Source organism: Crocodylus siamensis, chromosome 7 (genome assembly GCF_052110815.1).
Source record: "Crocodylus siamensis isolate JL-2025a chromosome 7, ASM5211081v1, whole genome shotgun sequence".
NCBI lineage: Eukaryota > Metazoa > Chordata > Crocodylia > Crocodylidae > Crocodylus > Crocodylus siamensis.
In genome coordinates, this window is record NC_143401.1 from 46,835,829 (window position 1) to 46,855,526 (window position 19,698).

Sequence of the window (19,698 nt, forward strand, 5' to 3'; positions counted from 1 at the left end):
TCCCTCACAGGCTGCTAGAAGGCTGCTGGGGATGGCAACCTGTTACAAATAGACAATACACTGAATACGAGTCAGCACTGCCCTTGTTCTGAAGAAGGATAATGGCATACTGGGCTGCTTCGGTAGGAGTGTTGCCAGCAGACCAAGGGAAGTGATTTTTCCCCTCTCTTCAGCACTGGTGAGGCTACATCTGGAATACTGTGTCCACTTTTGCGCCCCTCAGTAAAGAAAGGATATAGACAAATTGGAGAGAGTTCAGCAGAGGGTAATAAAAATGGTGAGGGGGCTGGGTCATATCACTTCTAAGGAGAGGCTGAGGGAACTGAGCTTATTTAATCTAAAGAAGACAAGACTGAGGGGGAATTTAATAGAAGCTTTCAATTACCTGAAGGGTAGTTCCAAAGACGATGGAGTTAAACTGTTCTTAGCGGTGGCAGATAACACAACAAGAAGCAATGGTCTCAAGTTGCAGCAAGGGAAGTTTAGGTTAGATATTAGGAAAATATTTCTCCGTAGGAGGGTAGTAAAACACTGGAATAGGTTACCCAGAGGGGATAGAATCTCCATCCTTGGAGGTTTTAAGACTTGGTCAGACAAAACTTTGGCTGGGATGATCTACTTGTGGATGGTCCTGTTCCTGAGGTCCCTGTCAGCTCTAATTTTATAGGATTCTATGATATGCCTATCTTATAAAGTACATGGGGGGGGAGGGGGACTGAGAAGCAGGATAAATAGCCTGTGTGGAGCACTGTGTTGCTGTGACTAGATTCCTTCTAGTGCCTGAGCTACCTCATCTGAAGCAAGCCTGGACATCTCTATACCTCATTGCTGTTGCTGTAGTATTGGTACCAAAGCAAAATGTCAGTGTTTGTTTTAGTTAAGGTGTTCTGAAAAATCATACAGTATGACAACTGACAAACAGAAAAGTCAGAAAAACAAAAAAATAAAGTTGTGAATAGGCATTAATGTTATTCAGTCAGATTAGCTAAAAGCAATTCTAACTTACATTCTGATGTATCATTGACACTAGCTGAAATGTTTCATTCTGCTATTCTGAGTCGGGCGGACTTACATACTCCATGGGAAACTTACCTATCTATTAGAACAGGGGATGGAGAAAACATATAATGTTTAAATGGCACACTGCTCCTGAGAAGGTTTTGGACCTTTGTCAGTATTAGCTCATGGCATCTTACAGAAACACCACAGAGCTAGAAATAATTCAGAATTGCTTTCAAAAGCTCTAATTTGCATTTCCATGCTTTAAACAGTTCCAATTAATTTTTTAAGTAATCCATGAAAACTTGGTTATGGCTGACAGATGAAAAATACTGATACTATGACTGAAAGTGAAAAAGGTCAAACTTCTTCCTCTATTTAATGTAAATATGGGCTGTAATTTTTAAGGCACTGTGACAGGGGGCCGTCTCAAGGCTGGTCAGGACATTGGCCTGCTCGCCTGTCTAGGGCAGTCCACTCACCTGACTAACCTGCCACGGCTTTGTTGGAGCTGAATAGTTGTTCATAGGTGGGATGCTGCCCATTTAGTGTGTTGATGCCAAGGGCATAATACAGAGCTCCCAACTCCCCTTATACTGTGTCCCATGCCTTGCAGATGTTACATGACTGTTCTCACCTCTGTTGGGGCCTTGGCCTATTTGGCCACTGCCCCTTTAATTTGGCTAGCCACTGAGTTTGCCCTGACTTCGACGTGCATGCTCTGCTCACTGTCTTTTGGTCACAGGACCACTGGCCCCTGTCTGAGTGTGCCCGTCTAGCACCAGGCTCCTTGGCTCTGCCTGCTGTGCCCTTCTGGTGCCAGACTCCCTTTGGCCCCCATCTGGTTGCACCCTTCTGGCACCGGGACCTCTGGTCCCCATCTGGCTGTACTATTCTGAGCACTAATGAGACCTCTGAACTTCCCAGACCTCTGGTACAAACAACAACACAAACATAAGCTCCTGGGCTATAACATAACAATAACAATGAAAAAACTTTGCCCCTTTAAGAAGGCAAATTTCCACTCCTAGGACAGCGTGTCCCCTAGCCCTGGGTACCTTGTGGGCTCCTGGAGCCTTACTGTTCTTTTAGGTAGCACAATGTTTTGGGTAGATCTTGTGCAGGAGCTCCTTCCCCTGGCAGTTGCTAGAGAGAGTCACCCCGCCAGTCTGAACTTATATGTTCCCAGGGCCCTGCCGCCTCCTCGTCAGCTGACCACCTGCAGGTGCTGGCTAATTTCTTTGTCCCAGGGAAGAATGGGAGAGAGAAGGGACGAATGAAAAAATGAAAGAAAAAGCACTTACCTACAGCAGGAGCCGCAGCGCAGCAGGGATGAGAAAGAAAGCCCATGCGGCTCATTAGCCATGCTTTCGATCAGCTGGGGCCGGCCGGTGACATCACCTGCAATTGCCGGCTGGCAAAAATAAAAACATCGGCTGGGCAGAGAAGAGGGGGAGAGGGAGCAGACTGGAGCAGAGTTCAGGCTCTGGACCTGCTCCAGGAACCCACTTGGAGGGGGAAAGGAGCAGACAGGAAGCCAGGAGAAGATCCTGAGCTTAGGCTCAGTGGCAATGGACAAGCCACTGCTGGGCAAAGCAGGCTGGGAACAACCCCTGCAGGCTGCAACACCAGCGAGGACACGAGCCCCAGAGAAAGGCATAGCAGGACCTACAGATCCACAGGTGGGAGTATTGGGCATGGCTGGGAGGAGGAGGAGGTGACCCCTGTGGAGAGAGCTCAGCAAGAGCCCAGGGAGAGTGCTGGGCAAGTGGAGGACCTACATCACCCATAGAAGGGGTGCCCAACCCTAAGTCAGGCATGATGAACCCATTGTGGGGGGGAAAAGACGCCGCAGGAGGGAAAGAAGTGGGGTGGACAAGATTCATGGAAGGAACTAAGGATGACAAAGCTGTCAATCCTTACAGAAATAGACTAGGAATGATCTAGTGAGGAGAAAGGGTTCTCCGGCCATATTACAGGGGAACCAACTTATTGTGGCTTCTGCTGTGAGGAAACAAGGAAGGGAGCTTGCCTGCTACTTAGGGTAGCGGCAGAGGCAGGGGCTTGTGGTTTTGGTTAGGTTTTGTGTTTCTTTTGTGTTTCCCCGTGGTGAAGGGGTTGAGAGAGCAAGACGGCTGGGGAGCATAGCTCACAGGGACTCGGGGCAATTTGGACTCGAGGGCCAGAGAGCTCAAGGCAAAAGCAGGCTCCACGAGCTGAACCTATGGGTACTGAGGACCCATGAAGAAGGCAAGCTGAACAAGCCCCAAGAATCCCACACCAATAGGAAGGAGTCCAAGAGGCACCATAATCATAGAAGCAAGGGAACAGAGCATGATCCACCAAGGTGGTGTGAAGCCGGGGTGTGGGGGTGGCAGAGCCCCGTGAGTTACTGTCAGGTGACCTGGGGACAGAGAGGCCCAGGACAGTCAACCCCCCACTGGGAACATTCAAAGTCGTGGCAGGTGAGACAGGGGAAGACGACTCCTGGAGGGACCAGCAACTGCCTATCACAGGAGCCAGGGAGACGCATGACACCCATTGCCCAGTCTAAGGCCACATGGAAGAGGGTGTTAGAGACTTGGCGGTCGCATACCTCATTAGTTGGTTGCTCCAGCAACTTGCAGCTGTGGAGCTCTGCAAAGCCTGCAGGGCCTCCTGGCTAGGCTGCTTCTGCCCTTAAAGGAGCAAGCACACCTTAGTGCCTTGCAATAGGCACCTACACGAATTAATTGTCGAACTCTTTTAAAGTAAAAGGGGTGGAGTGCCTAATTCCCTTATGCTCCATTAATAAACTGCAGTGTTACTTTTAGGCATCAAGAATTTACCTAATATTGAGGCATCAAGAGTTTCTTAATATTCTAACCCTGGTACTAATGGCATATAAACCTATTCACACAAAAGTGATGAAGTGAAATTACACGAAAGGGAAAAGTGTTTTTCAAAATGATTAATGATATCAGCACCTCGATTTTGAGTAGTCCCACTTACAATACCTTCAAAAGTATAGTTTTCAAGTGGAGATGGGGAGGATTTTTTGAAAATCACCTTAAAATGGTGTTTGAAGTTGGGCACCCCCAAAAAGTTACAATTCTGAAAAACCTTGGCAATGATGATTTTCCTCAAGAAGTAAAGCAAAATTAAAATTTTTGTCCATCTGTAGGTGAAGATGCAGAATACATCTTCTGTCATAAACAAAACTTACACTCTAAGCAGCCAGCTTAATTATGTCTGTCCCTCCAGCCACTAGAGACCAAATCTAAAAGTCCTCTTAAGTCAGTTGCAGAGTTCCACTCTTTCATTGCACGTTGCGTCTTCACCTAATATGCTTGATAGATCAGCTGCAGCATTAGTTTTACTGGCTTTCTAGACTTAGGTTGGTATTTTGGATACTTGGTTTCACTTGCACCTTCTTTCCCATACATCAGCAAGAACAACTGTTATAAAATCATCTCAAAAGGCAAGGATGCCTTAGTATGAGATTTTTAGTGGACCAGCTGCATAGGTGGGATTGAGTTAGCCACGTTTTCGAAAACTTGCCTAAGTCTATCCCATCCATGAAGTCAGTTCACTAAAAGATCTCATGCCCTGAGCCATATCCAGACCATGGGATTCCTTGTGGGCTGAATCCAACCTGGCAGTGGCAGCTCCAGTTCTGACCTGATAGCAGCTCTGGCTTTGGCACAGGGCATGCGGCACAGCTCCATGTCCTGTTGCATACCCCATGATGGAGCAGAAGCTGCTGTTGCTGCTACATGCCATGGTGGCATCTCTAGCTCTATCACAGGTCATGAGGTAGAGGTGGCAGTGGTGGTTACAGCATGGGGTAATGGCAGCTGAGGATTTGGGGCTGTGGCAGTGACAACCGGCAAAACATCTGGAGGCTACCTGGGGCTATATCAGCCCTTGCTTGCCTTCCTGCCACCAACTGTCATGTCCACAAGGCAGGCCATACTCCCATCCCCAGTCTCCAACTTCTAGTGGTCTGCTGATAGCTTGGTGGGCTGGACAGAACAGCTCCGCAGGCTGCCGTAGATCAGTGGTATCCAAAATATAGCCTGTGGGCCAGATGTAGCCCACAAAACTGTGTCATATGGCTCAAGGAACTCCTGGAAAGGCTGGGAAATTCAAGGGTGGGTAAACAGGTGCAAAGCCTGCAACTGAAATATGGGGCATGGAGTTCATTGGGGATGTATGTTAGTGGTAGAGGTGATGACAGCTGCATTAACCCATGCAGCTCCTTGATGTCGCTTGCCCTGCCGCCAGAGGAGCCCCTGCTCTAAATAGAACCAGTAGCTGACTTGTAAAAAAACTCTTATGCTGATCAGTCACTAGGAGAAAATGGAATCAATGTATCCCAGTGGGCATTACACACACACAGTGGTTATAACATCCAAGCATTTTAGTGCACTAGACAATAAACATGTAAGTTATTTTATAACAAAACATACACATTTAGAATTCCCAAAAGAGCCATGTTTCTATAAAGCAGAGTGGCGACGCGTAGGGGGTGCATGGGGATGCACATGCACCCTCTTAGAGCGCTGGTGCACCCCAACTGGCTGTTTACCCTGGTTAGGTGATGGGCAGGGGGGCAGGCGGGAGCACAGCCAGTCAGGGGGTGAATGTGCCCCCCGGGCAGGGAGTGGGAGCACTGGATGTAGGCCAGAGCCACTTCCGGAAACACCGTGGACACTTCCAGGAGCACTGTGGCCACTCAGTCAGTAAGTTTTGCCGCAGGGGGATCCTCCCCCTGCCGGTTGGCAAGATTGGCTGTGGGGTGACCCCTCCCCACCCCGGGTCACAGGGGGAGGGCATGTGCCCCCTCGACTAAGGTGGCACCAGTTGCCCATGATAAACCAGACTCTGGTGACATACTGTATGTTTTCCTATCTGTACGTCTACCACTCACGTATCCAAGTATTGCATTTCCCAAAGTCCAGAAAACTAAAGTTTAATAAGTTTAATATTTTAAATTACAACACTAAATGGGCTTGTTGAATCTGAAAACATATTTTTATTGCCAAGGATTGCTTACTACAATCAAAGTATGCATTTTTAATGAACGACTTGCCAAGTGTACCCCTGGGGAGGGAATTTACTTTTAAATATCAGAAAAGCATGAGAAAAATGTAAGTAGAAAATGGTTTTGCAGAATATTAAGTAGGAAAAGCCACACTGTGATACTGTGGGACATATTTTTGTTTTGTTGTGACTATAAGTCACATTAATACTAAGGAGACAAGTTCGGTTTGGCTAAAATATGACAAATATCAGGATACGCATATTTTGAAAAAAAGATTATGCAAAGGCAGACACCCATGTGCCCCAAATAGTGGGCCTGTCAAATGCACACTTACACCTTTCCATATTATCAGACTTTGTAAAGGAGACTGGCCATTATTTCAGAAGGGATGTTTTACAAAGCCAGCAGGGAAACTGCATTTCTTCTGAACATTGTGCCCCCTTCTGGAAGAAAGCGTGCATAGGCAGCTTTAGAGATTAAGGGTTCAGGTTTGAGTTACAGGATTTTTGTTAGAAAATACAATATTTTAAGAGGATTGTAGCTCTCACTTCAGGGAAGACTAATGGTGTTCTGCATACCACAGATGCATTTTACTGAAAAAGGATCCTCTGTATGTATGTACATTAGCATGAGCACATGAGGGTGGGAATAGTATCTGTCTATTAGGCTAAGTTCTTAAGCATAACACCACCATGTTGAGACATTTTACACAGCATCTCATACATGCTCTGCACAGGAGGAGAATCTGAGAATTAAGTCCCTGATTTTTGTTGAAGTACAGTAAGGCAGATCCATTATCTTAGTTTAAAACATTGTATTGTCTAAAAGTGTTATTGCCAAGCCCTCAAAACTCTTTCAAACGGCAAGTTTAATGATTAGATCTGTAATGGCTACAGTCATGAAAATATATAGTCACACAACTTTCTGAAATGCTTGTAAAGAAATTCAGAACATGTAGAACCTTGTTCAGTGTGGATAACAGTATTTCTTCTGAAAAGCACTTATGTGTGTCTACAGCCAAGTCTTAACTGCAGAGAAACTTGCTTTTTTGAAAGGAAGATGTAAAAGAAAGCCTGGAGCCCTTTCAAAGCAAACTATTTTGAACATGGGAAAAAAACCCAACCCCCAAACAAAACCTCTTAATTTGAGAGAAGCCAGGGCAGAGAAACAGAAGAGCTGCTGACAGTTATCTCCCCCGCAACTTCTTCCTCCAAAATACTAAAAAGAATTAGACTGTACTGTGGAAACATCAGTTTCATAGTTGGTAGGATCAGAAGAGACCTAGGCAGATCATCAAGTCTGACCCCCTGCCATGGTAGGAAAGAGTACTGGGGTCAAATGACCCCAGCAAGGTATTCATCCAGCCTCCTCTTAAAGACCCCCAGGGTAGGAGCCTGCACCACTTCGCTTGGAAGTTGGTTCCAGATCCTAGCTGCCCTGACCGTGAAGTAGCGCCTCCTGATATCTAACCTAAACCTACCCTCTGCCAGCTTGTGACCGTTATTTCTTGTCACTCCTGGTAGTGCTCGGGGGAACAGGGACTCCCCCAGTGCCTGTTGGTCCCCCCTGACTAGTTTGTAAATGGCCACTAGATCCCCCTCAGCCTTCTCTTGTGGAGACTGAACGGGTTCAGGTCCTGTAGCCTCTCCTCATAGGGCCTGCCCTGCTGACTCCTGATCATGCGAGTGGCCCTCCTCTGGACCCTCTCCCTCTTAAAGTGCAGCGCCCAGAACTGGACGCAGTACTCCAACTGCAGCCTGATCAGTGTAACAGAGGGGGAGGATCACCTTCTTGGACCTGCTTGAGATGCATCTGTGGATGCATGACAAGGTAGGGTTGGCCTTCCTGATCGTGTCCCCACACTGTTCGCCCATGTTCATTTTGGCATCAATAATAATTCCAAGATCCTTTTCCGCCTCTGCACTGATGAGAAGGGAGTTTCCCAGACTGTAGGTATGCTGCTGGTTCTTCCTCCACAGGTGCAGTACTTTGCACTTGTCAGTGTTGAAACCCATCCTGTTTTCATCTGCCCACCCCTGTAACCTGTCTAAGTCCAACTGCAGCGCATTCCTCCCTTCTATTGTGCCCACATCCCCCCACATCTTAGTGTCATCTGTGAGTTTGAACAGGGTGCTTTTTACCCCCTCGTCCAAGTCGCTGATGAAGATGTTGAACAGTGCAGGCCCGAGGACCGAGACCTGTGGGACCCCACTGCCCACATCCTTCCAGGCTGAATAAGACCTGTCCACCACCACGCACTGGGTGCAGCCCTCCAGCCAGCTGGCGATCCAATTGACTGTGTGGGTGTCGACACCACAATCTCCTAGTTTTTTAATGAGAATGGGGTGAGAGACAGTGTTGAAGGCCTTCCTAAAGTCCAGAATGACTACATCCACTACTACACCAACATCTATGGATTTTGTGACCTGGTCGTAGAAGACCACCGGGTTGGTCTGACAGAACCTGCCTCTAATGAACCCGTGTTGGTTGACCCTAAGCATAAACTCCCCTGCTGGCCCCTCGCAGACATGTGTCAGGATAATTTTCTCAAAAAGCTTACCTAGGATCGAGGTAAAACTGACTGGCCTATAGTTTCCTGGGTCCTCCTTCCTCCCTTTTTTTAAAATGGGAACCACATTGGCCCTTTTCCAGTCCTCTGGCACCATACCAGAGCACCATGAGTGCTCGTAAAGTTGTGCCAGGGGTCCCACAATGACCTCTGCTAATTCCCTCAGCACTCTGGGGTGGAGATGGTCAGGATCAGCTGATTTAAATATGTCTAGTCCCTCCAGAAGTTCCTTGACTAGGTCCTCACTGACCCTAGGCCTGGGTACGCCTCTCCTGGGTCCTATGGGGGTCCTGGTCGGGGGGTGAGGGGGTGAGCTGGTCCCTGCTCAGAAAAATGGAGGCAAAGAAATTGTAAATAGGTTAGCTTTGCTGTCTGGTGCGATGACCAGATTTCCTAGCGTGGCCTGCAGGGGCCCCACACTACCTGGCACCTTCTTTTTACTCCCTATGTGTTTAAAAAGGATTTCTTGTTCTTGTTCTGGGTAGCTAGTCCCAGTTTCATGTCCGCCTTGGCCTTACTGACTGCCCCTCCTATAGCCCTGAGTAACTGAGGTATAGTACTCCTTGGTGATGGCCCCTCCCTTCCACCGGTTGTATGCCTCCTTTTTAGCTAGGAGACATTCCCGTATGCTTTTGGTGAACCATGAGGGTTCAAAGATTTCATAGATTTCATAGACATTAGGGCTGGAAGGGACCTCGGGAGATCATCGAGTCCAGCCCCCTGCCCAAAGGGCAGGAAGTCAGCTGGGGTCATAGGATCCCAGCAAGATAAGCATCCAGTTTACTCTTGAAGGTGTTCAATGTAGGTGCTTGAACCACCTCCGCTGGCAGACTGTTCCAGACCTTGGGGGCTCGGACAGTAAAGAAATTCTTCCTTATGTCCAACCTGAAGCAGTCTTGCAGGAGTTTGTGACCGTTCGACCTCGTCATCCCTTGGGGCACTCTGGTGAACAGACGTTCCCCCAGATACGGGTGGTCACCCCGATAAACTTATAGGTGGCCATCAGATCACCCCTGAGCCTGCGCTTTTCCAGGCTAAAGAGTCCCATGGCTCTCAGCCTGTCATCGTAAGATCTGTTTTCCTGACCTCTGATCATGCACGTGGCTCTCCTCTGGACTCTCTCAAGCTTCTCCACATCCTTTTTGAATTGTGGAGCCCAAAACTGGACGCAGTACTCCAGCTGCGGCCTCACCAAGGCCGAGTACAAGGGGAGAATGACGTCCCGGGATTTGCTCGAGAAGCATCTATGGATGCAAGCCAGCGTTTTGGTCGCTTTACTAGCTGCAGCATCGCATTGCAGGCTCATGTTCATCTTGTGGTCAATGATGACCCCCAAGTCTCTTTCTTCTGTAGTGCTATCCAACGTAGCACTGCCGAGCCTATAAGGATGCTGCAGGTTTTTCCTCCCAAGGTGGAGAACCTTGCATTTTTCGGTGTTAAACACCATCAGGTTCTCGTCCGCCCATTTGCTGAGCTTGTCCAGGTCAGCCTGGATCACCCGCCTATCTTCTGGCGTGGATGCTTTGCCCCAAAGTTTGGTGTCATCGGCGAACTTGGCCAGTCCACTCCTGACTCCAATGTCCACTTCGTTAATGAAGATGTTGAACAGTATGGGTCCAAGGACAGAGCCTTGAGGGACCCCACTGGTCACAGGGCACCACGATGAGTGACTGCCATCGATTACAACCCTCTGGGTCCGACCATGGAGCCAGTTTCCCAGCCAGCGGATCGTGGTGGAGCCAAGGCCACAACTGGCCAGTTTGGCCAAGAGGTGATCATGGGATACCAGATCAAAGGCTTTTTTGAAGTCAAGATATATGACCTCAATCTCTTCTCCCTTGTCCAGGTGATAGGTTACCTGGTCATAGAAGGAAATGAGATTGGTCAAACAAGACCTACCCGCAACAAACCCGTGCTGGCTATCCCTTAGGATGGCCTCCTTAATAAACTTTTCTAAGATCTTCCCCGGGATAGAAGTCAGGCTGATGGGCCTGTAGTTAGCCGGATCCACTCTCCTCCCTTTCTTGAAGATCGGCACCACATTGGCCTTCTTCCAGTCTTCGGGCACTACACCAGAGCGCCAGGAGTTTTCAAAGATCCGTGCCAGGGGCTGGGCTATGACGCTCGCCAGCTCCTTGAGTACCCTGGGGTGCAGATTGTCAGGGCCGGCTGACTTGAAGGTATCCAGCTTCTCAAGGTGTTCCTTCACGAGGTCAGCATTTATGGAGGGTAGGGGATCCCCATCACCCGGATCTCCCTGTCCCATAACAGGCATGGGCGTCCCATGGGACTGATGAAAGACTGATGCAAAGTACCTATTTAATAGGTTGGCTTTTTCCTGGGCGTCAGTTGTCAGTTGCCCCATCTGGTTTAGCAGGGGTCCAACGTTGCCCTTGCTTTTCCTCCGGCTCCCTACATATCTGAAAAAGGGTTCTCGAAGTCGCACATTTATTTTAAATTCAAACCTGTTTTCAAGTTACTGAATACTAGGAAAAAGTTCCAAACTACCCAGGTTTGCATGTCCAATGTTTTTAAACTCTAATAAAATTATAAAAAAGGGAAACACTCAACATGTTGGAACAGCCAATACTGGAGGTAGTATGACACACTGCTGAGGCCATGCAATTATTTAAGCCAGTCTAAATTAATAACATAACAATTGAGGCACACTTTTGGTCTGACTGTAGCTGACAAACTGTTCTGCATGTTTAATTTAATAAAGCATTGTTCTAAGGGCTACAGCAGCACCTAAGACAGCTACCTGTAAACAAGGCATAGAATACTATTATTCACATGGAGAAATACCTCACTGTTTGAACTTTCAACAAATGATCCTCCAAACATAGCGGACATCCATTCACAGCTACAGATCAGTAGAGGCTTATGGGCATTTATGCTTCCATCATCCAGCTTAAAAGTCACATCTGCCATGGAAACAAAGACATAATCATAAGTACAATCCAGTGTTAAACATGCTAGAAACCCAAAGCACAGCAAAAAGCACTCACTTCTCTTGAACATTAAGGTATTGTTTCACTGTCTTTTTTTCAGTGTCTCAAAGTTTACAGAGGCAGCTAAAAAAATAAAAAGAGAATAAAAAAAGAAAAGCTAAAACCTGATTGGGAGATACTAGATACCCACCAGTGTTGAAAATCTGACTACTTGTTTAGCAAGCCAAGTATGGATTTTAAATAGCTAAACTTTTGGCTCCCAGTTTTGAAAAGGTACGCTGCAAACTTTGCTCATTTCTCCTCTCCCAATCATTAGGAATATCTACTAGAGTTGGAAGAGTTATATTAGCATAAGTGAGAGGAGTATCAGGATCTTTACTACAAGTGCGCATTTACTCACCAGAAAATGTCCCTTTGCAAAGGCACTCTTTTATTCGATTAGCCTTCCTGACATGAAATGCTTTAGTAATCTCTTGATTCATGAAGGCTTCTTTATTCATAATATTTTCCACCATCATCCGTAAATCAAATACTTCTAAGATTTCAGCAATCTGAGCTAGTTTTGTTAGATCTTTTTCATTTTCATTCAGTTGCCCAGTGTACAGAAATTGTAAAACCGTTTTAAAAGGCCCAGCCTGAACAGAGAAATCCATTTTGACCACAGTTACAGGACATATCCTATTTGAGATAGGATTGACTTGCACTTCTTTATGCATACTAACAAACCCTTTACCCCATGATGACAAAGCTTTTGTTGCAGAACTAGTGTCTTCAGCTTTCAATTCCAGTGTCTTTAAAGTGCCATCACTTTCTGATGTTGGAAGTTTGGCATCAGACATTTTTAAGGTTGCCTTATCACTGTCATCATTTCTTCTAGACAGAAAGTCCCTACTGATGTGTTCCTTATTATACTGCATTTCAGTGAAGTCTGGACATTCCTCATATTCCATTAAAAAAAGGTCATAAAACTTTGAAGAGGAGGTAGCTAGGTAAATCTTGTGAGCAAAAATGTGATTCTGCTCCTGGAGAACAAACATGACATCTGCACACAAAGGATTGTCCAATAAATATCCAGCTTCATTCGTACTAGGTACAGGACACTCTGGGATTTTGATAACTGGAGGAGGTGCCTTGGGAGGTAGGAATGGAGCTTGAAGTAATGGTTTTTGAACCTTCTTCAAATGTGATTTCCAGAACTGCAGGTGTCTTCTGGAGATCAGTGCAGCTCTAATCGCATTATCAAAAACATCCTTAATTCCAAACTGGTCAAATACACTGGTTTCATAATATGGGATGCCAAGCTCCTTGGCAACCTCTCTGCCTCTTTCTGGTGGTAAAATGTCTCCCCTTTTTATAGGCCTAAGATTAAAACAAAGTTAAAAGAACACAAACCAGGACTGTCAAGAACCACATTCGGAAAAGTTTAAACCCCAAGAGGGCACATCTCAATATCTATCCCCTAGATTTATTATTTATATTACTCAGTTATAAAAATGGTATGATATGAAGATCTTTGAAGACTATTTTACTAGACACACCAAAATATCTAGTTGGAACTCTGTTTAAATTTGGTAGCTGCTTTGTGACATAACCACATTACTTAAAATGTCAAGCTATCTTGTATTCCCATTTTCTGTGGGGGGGAGGATGCTTATAGGCCCTATATTTAAGTTTCCATTATAAATTATTTTCTGAAATCTGTTTTTGCATTGGGCCTTTGTTGCTTGCACTCCAAAGTCAAATTCTGGTAATCTGCTAAAATCATAATTGAACATGAATATCAAAAAGACATAGGCCCAGACTGCTGCTGAAAAAACTGGCTGGGATCAGCTGCAGCAGAATGGGAGGGTGAGAGAGAGACAGGGAGAGAGAGAAAGAGGAAGTGTGTGGCTGGACTTCACTTACGCAGAATGAAGAAATTACATTTAAAAGTAAACCTGTGAAACAAATATTGTTTGTACTGCAGCTATCCAAAAGTTAGGAAATATCAAGATTTACAGGTTCACGAGACACTTGAATTCAGCTCCCTGTGTACATGCACTGTGGTATAGAATCACATAGTATTTTTTTCTTTAAGACCTTGGTCTCATTTAATACACAGCCTGTATACAAAAAAGGGGCAGGTTAAGATTATATTGGCAATTATAAATACATTTGCCAAATATATGCCTGATTCTGCTTCCTGAATAACTTAGGATTTTTTATGCACACCCATTTTCCTTTGTGGGTTACCTTCCTAAAAAAAAACTTGAAGACACTTTTTTTTGTTAAAGCAGTAATTGGTATTAACTGCAGTATATCACAGAGGTTCCCAAACATTTTCTTATTGTGTAATAATAATCTGGTAATTCCAGATTTACCAGCTGCCCGTGTACTCCAGTAGCATACATTTTATATTTTAACCCCTTATATGCCATTTATTATTATTATAATAAAAATTGAGTCCACCATTACATAATTTCTCCCATGTACCCCTCAGAGACATCTTGTGTACCCTGGTATGTGATATGGTAAGTCAATTCTGATGCCAAAATGTGCATGTCAGACTGTTGTTACTCATTATTATATACTACAGTAGTATCCAGACACCTTAGAGAAGCCCCCCAACTTACAAAGGCATTGTAGAAAACCTATGGTAAGAGACAGTTTGTGTCAAAGAACCTACCATGTAAATAAACCAGAATAGAAGAAAAGTAGTATTTATTCTTAATCTATAGGATATGAAACTGAAGTAAAAGAAATCAGTGGGTCATGGTTTTCCTTTAAAAAGTAATATATTTGGTTAATAACATGATATTTTAAAAGTATTAATTTTGTTTAACCTTTACCTTGCTAAAGGCCGTCTGGCTCTATTAACAGCTTCAAGATCAGCATAACGGAGATCTAGCTGGCAGCCAACCAGAATAACAGGTGTGCGAGGACAGAAGTGCTTGATTTCTTGATACCACATTGTTTTCACATGATTCAGAGAATTAGGATTAGCAATTGAAAAACACAGAACAACTACATCAGACCTGGAATGACATCAAGAAGAAGAATATGTGTATTTTCAAAACAGAATGCATCTTTGAATTTCAGCTTTGTGTATTTTCTATCAGTTCAAGCTGAAGCTATTCAACCACAAACAGCAAAAAATGCAATAAAATTCAGATGTCAGAATACACCTCATCCATAGCACGGTTTGATAAAAGCTATGCATTCCACCACAACAGCATATAAACATAATGTATCAGACTTAGGAAGCTTCCTTATTCCACAGCAGATGTTAGATCTGTGCAACTACAAGGAAGACTTGCTCTACTCTAAGTTAAAGTTACCATGGTTAAGAGTTCACCATTCTATTTTTCATACACAAAAACCTTTCTGTTTACCAAAAACTCACTTTCACATTTTATGCAAGGATTCAAAACAGTCAAATGAGGAAACAAAACATATTCCTGAAATTGCAGGCAATGAATATTTATCATATGTTTTTACATACAATAATGTAATGACCCCACCCAACAATTATTGCACTGCAATAAGGTCTTCAGTAAACAAAGTCATTAAACTCAAAATTGTTGTAGAATTTCCAGCCAGCACTAATCATTTCTTTAATGGAAATTAAGATAAGTGCTTTAAAAAGGGATAATATATTAAAATAGTTACCAATAAAGACAAAGTTTGGTAACCTTTGTGGATTTTTAGGAAAAATTCTTTATCAAAAGAAATTGTTACACAGAAAGTGGATTAAGACTTTTTCCTGTAGAAAAAAAAAAAAAATCAAGGAATGTATTCTCTCATATAACACATGTACCTTTCCCCCAAACGCCAGATGCTGGAAACTAGAGTGTACATTTATTTCAGAGTTACGGTAAGAGCAGGTTCTGTCACTTACCAACTGAAACAGAAAATATGATCTGGAGGGATCCACAGGGAACAGAACAATGAGCAGGCTCAACTCCCTAGCTACTGCTACTTAGTTACTTATTACAAGGAAATATTTTTCCCCTTCATTCTACTTTTTAAAAACAAGGTGTTTATTATATTCCATGGCATGGTATATGCAAGAAAATATGGTACTTTTTTTATTTCACAGGTTTTTTTGTCACAAGGAGGGTCCAAATTTAGAAAAATTCTTCAGAATCTACTTAAGCATTTTCTTCAACTGAGTCTAAGCCAGTATTCAAAAAGTTGAGACAGACAGGTATCACAAACTGGCTCTTTCCACTTGGTCCCTCAGCAAACAGAGAAATCTTGGAAGCATTTTTAATATTATAGACTAGAAATTGTAAATGCCAAGAAAAATGATGAATAGAATCTTTAAAAAGAATTGGGAGAAGGGGGAAATATTTTTTGCAGATGATATCCCTAAAGAATTATCAGAAGCTAAACTCAGCCATAGACTGCTCATCTTGCTTCTATTCATCTTTAATTTAGCACAAATTTATTGTATCTGTAGTTTGGGTAATGAGCTAGATTGGTGAATCTCAACATTTTGCCTTTTAAATCATTAATGAAATATGTTCTTATTACAGCTGCTTTCTATACTTTCACTCTTGCTGAGGACATAGATATATCTAGCCATTTCTAAAGAAAGCTACATGCATGAATACTGGGAGCTTACAGTTAATGAAGAGAAGTGATCTTGCATTTAGTTTATATTTGATATAAAATTACAGCGCATCCATAGTGTCCAGAGAAAATGCACTTTAAATTTGAATAAGTTATTAGTTAAACAAAGGGAGGTATGTGTTAAATACACTAACCTTTCACAACTTTGGGGATTTACTTAAAAAAACCCCAAAACCCCCCCAAAACCCCCACACGATCTCAAGTACAATGGGCTTGAGAATCAAATCTAGTCTCTAGTGATAATTTGTCCAGATGACAAAGCAACTACAGAGTTTCGCAGATAGGAGTAACTACAGTAAGGTGAAGAGTTACCAGGGGGGAGAGGAGTTTGCATTTTGTCTACCACATAATGTCAGGCTCTTATATCTCTTCTTATTGCTTAAATTTACACTCATTTGAAGTGGCAGAAAGGTAATTATGAATAACTGAATAAATATCTGACCATTAAAAATTGATTTTAGATTTTACAGTGCAGCTGGTCAGGATGTCTCTTTCAACCTGCTGGTCATAGGTTACCACTATAACTCTCATGAGATTAAAAATTTATTGGGTGCCGTCCCAGGGACATAGGTGTGGGGGCCCGCACCCCTGGAGAGGAAACCCAGAAAATGAAGATTACTTACCCGCTTTAGGGCTCTGGACTCCAGAAGAGAGATGCTGACAAGAAAATCTCGCGCAGTTTGTCAGCCACACCTATATACAGCTGGGGCTGGCGGGTGATGTTATGGACAATCATGGCCAGCCGGGATAAAAGCTGGCACCTGCTGGGAGCCAGGGAGAGCGGGAGAGGCAGCAGGAGCTGCGGATGTTCTCCATACCGGTGGCGATCAGTGCTGGCAGAACAAAAGAGACGCCAATTGGTCAGGGATACCCAGGCAGCAGTGGCTGCTGAAGAACCTCACACCAGTTATGGGCAGAACCGGTGTGTGGGGGGAGACCCCGCTCCAGGAAGAGCCAGGAGAAGATCGGGAAGTGGACAACACTCCCCACACCGGGCACTTACGGACTGGGTTGGGGGAGGACAATTAGCTGCAAGACGGAAGCCCAGGAAACTCTGTCAGGGCAGAGAATCGAACAGTATTGAGAGACGCTGCTAGGCACAGGCTTTAGGTAGAGTCTGTCTAATAAGACTGTCCAGCCTGATCCTAAGTTTTCCTTTTACATACCTGCCTTCATTTTCTTTCCAGTGTGGTTTTCTTCTTTTGTTTCCTACTAACCTATACCTGCTTTTCTGTTGCCTTTTATCTTTCTTTGTACTTCTTATTTTGCTGACTACTCAGTGAGGGGCACAGGTGGCAGATGGACACCAAGGACCATTCATGAGAAGCAGCAGTCACCCGACAGAAAGAGTGACCCACAGGAGAGGAAAATATCCAATGGATTCATTGTCCATCAGGAGAAGAAGAAAACCCGATAACTGGAACAGGTGATGGGTAAGTCATCAAGACCGGAGGGCCAGCTGCCTCAAGATCAGGTGGCCTGCTGGAGGCTGGCGTACGGAAGGGGTGTAGGGGAGATGGAGCTCCATGAATATCCATCAGGAAGAATAACCAAACCTGAGGGACCGCCAATGGGGAATCCACCACTGAAGAAATACTCAAAGTCATGGCAAGTGAGTTCTAGGTTTCTTCCTGGGGTGATCGGGGTCTCTGTCAGAGGTTGCACAAAGTCTCCTTGTGCCCATCACCAGGCACCTGTGCCAAGGCGGTGCATGAGTGGGTACTCGAAGCAAAGGGGGAACAGGTGCTTATACATGTGCTTTGTGGGGGTGTTTAAGTTAGATGAACTTTAGATAAAGCATCCTCACCACCATTTTGAAGCATGGGGATACTGATACACAAGACATGGAGGCTGGCTGGAGCGTGGTAGTTACCACACTCCAGCAGATTTGATTAACTGAGTCTGTTCCAGTGCACTGTACTTACAGAGCATTGGAGCAGCCTCTGTGCTCGAGTATATTTTCTACCTGGATGAACCATCTAATAGGTACCAACAAGATCTTGCATTGTGATGAGAAGCTTGTTCCTCCTGTTATTGTAGGACAAATGCTATTTTTGTTGGAAATTACAGGATTTGACTTATTTTCTCATATTCCTTGTCGAGTGAAAAAAAAAGTCATTATGGGAAAGTACATGAATTTTCTAAATTGTAGTGCCTAAAATCCCCAGTTGGGTCCTCACTGTCTTTGTACTGTACACACACATAGTAAGAAACTGTTTATATCCAGAAAGAGCTTATAATATTAACATAAAAGAAAGGAGGCAAGAGAGAGTTGCTGAGTTAACTTGACAGGCCAGGGCCAAACAAAAGCTGAGAACAAAATCCAAGTTTGCTGATTCCCAAGTAGACAGAAAAGTCCTGACTACTATACTCCTTTGTGTATAGTACAGTTTGAACCAGCAATCTGGGCAATTTAAATCTTATGTTTCTAATTCAAGAGGCTAAAAATTTATCCCATGTGCCCCCAAGTAAAAAAAGTACAGCTTAATTTATTCATAAAATGGAGAAAGTCTGATTTAAAACCAGGCCTTGACATCTCTGCACATTACAAACTGCAATCGCATTTGTTTAACTTACCTAAGGTCACGTAACTGTAAAGAATTTTTACAAAACCTATTTTATATCCATTTCTATGTGCTTTACTTACCTTTGCTGTTCCTTTCTCACCTTAAACAATGATAAAAGACAATCTGTTCCATTTCTATGTATAGTCAGCTTTTATTCTACCTGTATCTTCAGTACATGGAGTTTAAACTCTAGATAATTTTTAGTGAATACAAACAAAAAACCCTACCAAAGTACAGTAATATTTCATGAAGACAGCTAAAATTTTAAATATATAACATTTTGACATTTGATAATGAATATTTAATATAAAATACTAATTTAGAACTTCTTCATGGCACTATCCATAGGGTACCAGGAAACATAGGTGGGTAACATGCAAGGTACCCATCTATGTAGCATATACGTATAGTATTACATATACTGAAATGCGACGTGAAATGCCATGTAATAAAGTTAAGTACTGCCAGAGTCCCAAAGAGGTAGCTGCAGCAATTCAGTCTATGATCTTGGACATTCAAAACTGCCTCTCTTATGTCTTCAGAATATGAACATACTGCTGGAGGTATGTAACCAGACTATTTACTTTGTGGATTTACCAAAAGTTAGAGATAAATATGAACAAAGCGTTATGGTTTGCGACTACATTCTTATAATCAAACCCCTGAGTGGCACCAATAATTGCAAATCAGTTAACACACGCTGGAAGGATCTGCCTCTACTGCCAAAAGCATCAGAATAACTTGTTTCCTCGTTACCAGGCTGCTGGACAAGAGAAAGTGCAACATAAATCTGAAGAATATGACAGATGTAAATTGTGAATATTTCTTTCACATTCACACTCAACAACTGTTGGCCACTAACTGATCCACCAAATACTGCAAAGCATTCTACATGGCACTATGCAGGAAAATATTTCCCTCCCTCCCCAAAGTTTTTTGTCTGAAATATTCCAATTTACTAATATTTAGGGT

General features: G+C 43.8%; 1 protein-coding gene across 6 annotated transcripts in view; it reads right to left on the bottom strand.

Annotated features, from left to right (window-relative positions):
- Positions 1–19,698, bottom strand: part of RHOBTB1 (Rho related BTB domain containing 1) — an 81,318-nt gene that overhangs the window by 17,235 nt on the left and 44,385 nt on the right. For 4 of the 6 annotated variants that reach the window (XM_090058288.1, XM_090058287.1, XM_090058289.1 and 1 more), the window contains 3 exons: positions 14,374–14,559; positions 11,946–12,904; positions 11,400–11,518 (listed from right to left, as the gene is read on the bottom strand). In XM_090058288.1, the coding sequence (XP_089914414.1) occupies positions 11,400–11,518; positions 11,946–12,904; positions 14,374–14,559 (1,264 nt within the window). Of the gene's footprint in view, positions 1–2,303; positions 2,414–11,399; positions 11,519–11,945; positions 12,905–14,373; positions 14,560–16,782; positions 16,993–19,698 lie in introns of all 6 variants that reach the window. The other 2 variants (XM_090058290.1, XM_090058292.1) reach the window with 2 other exon arrangements.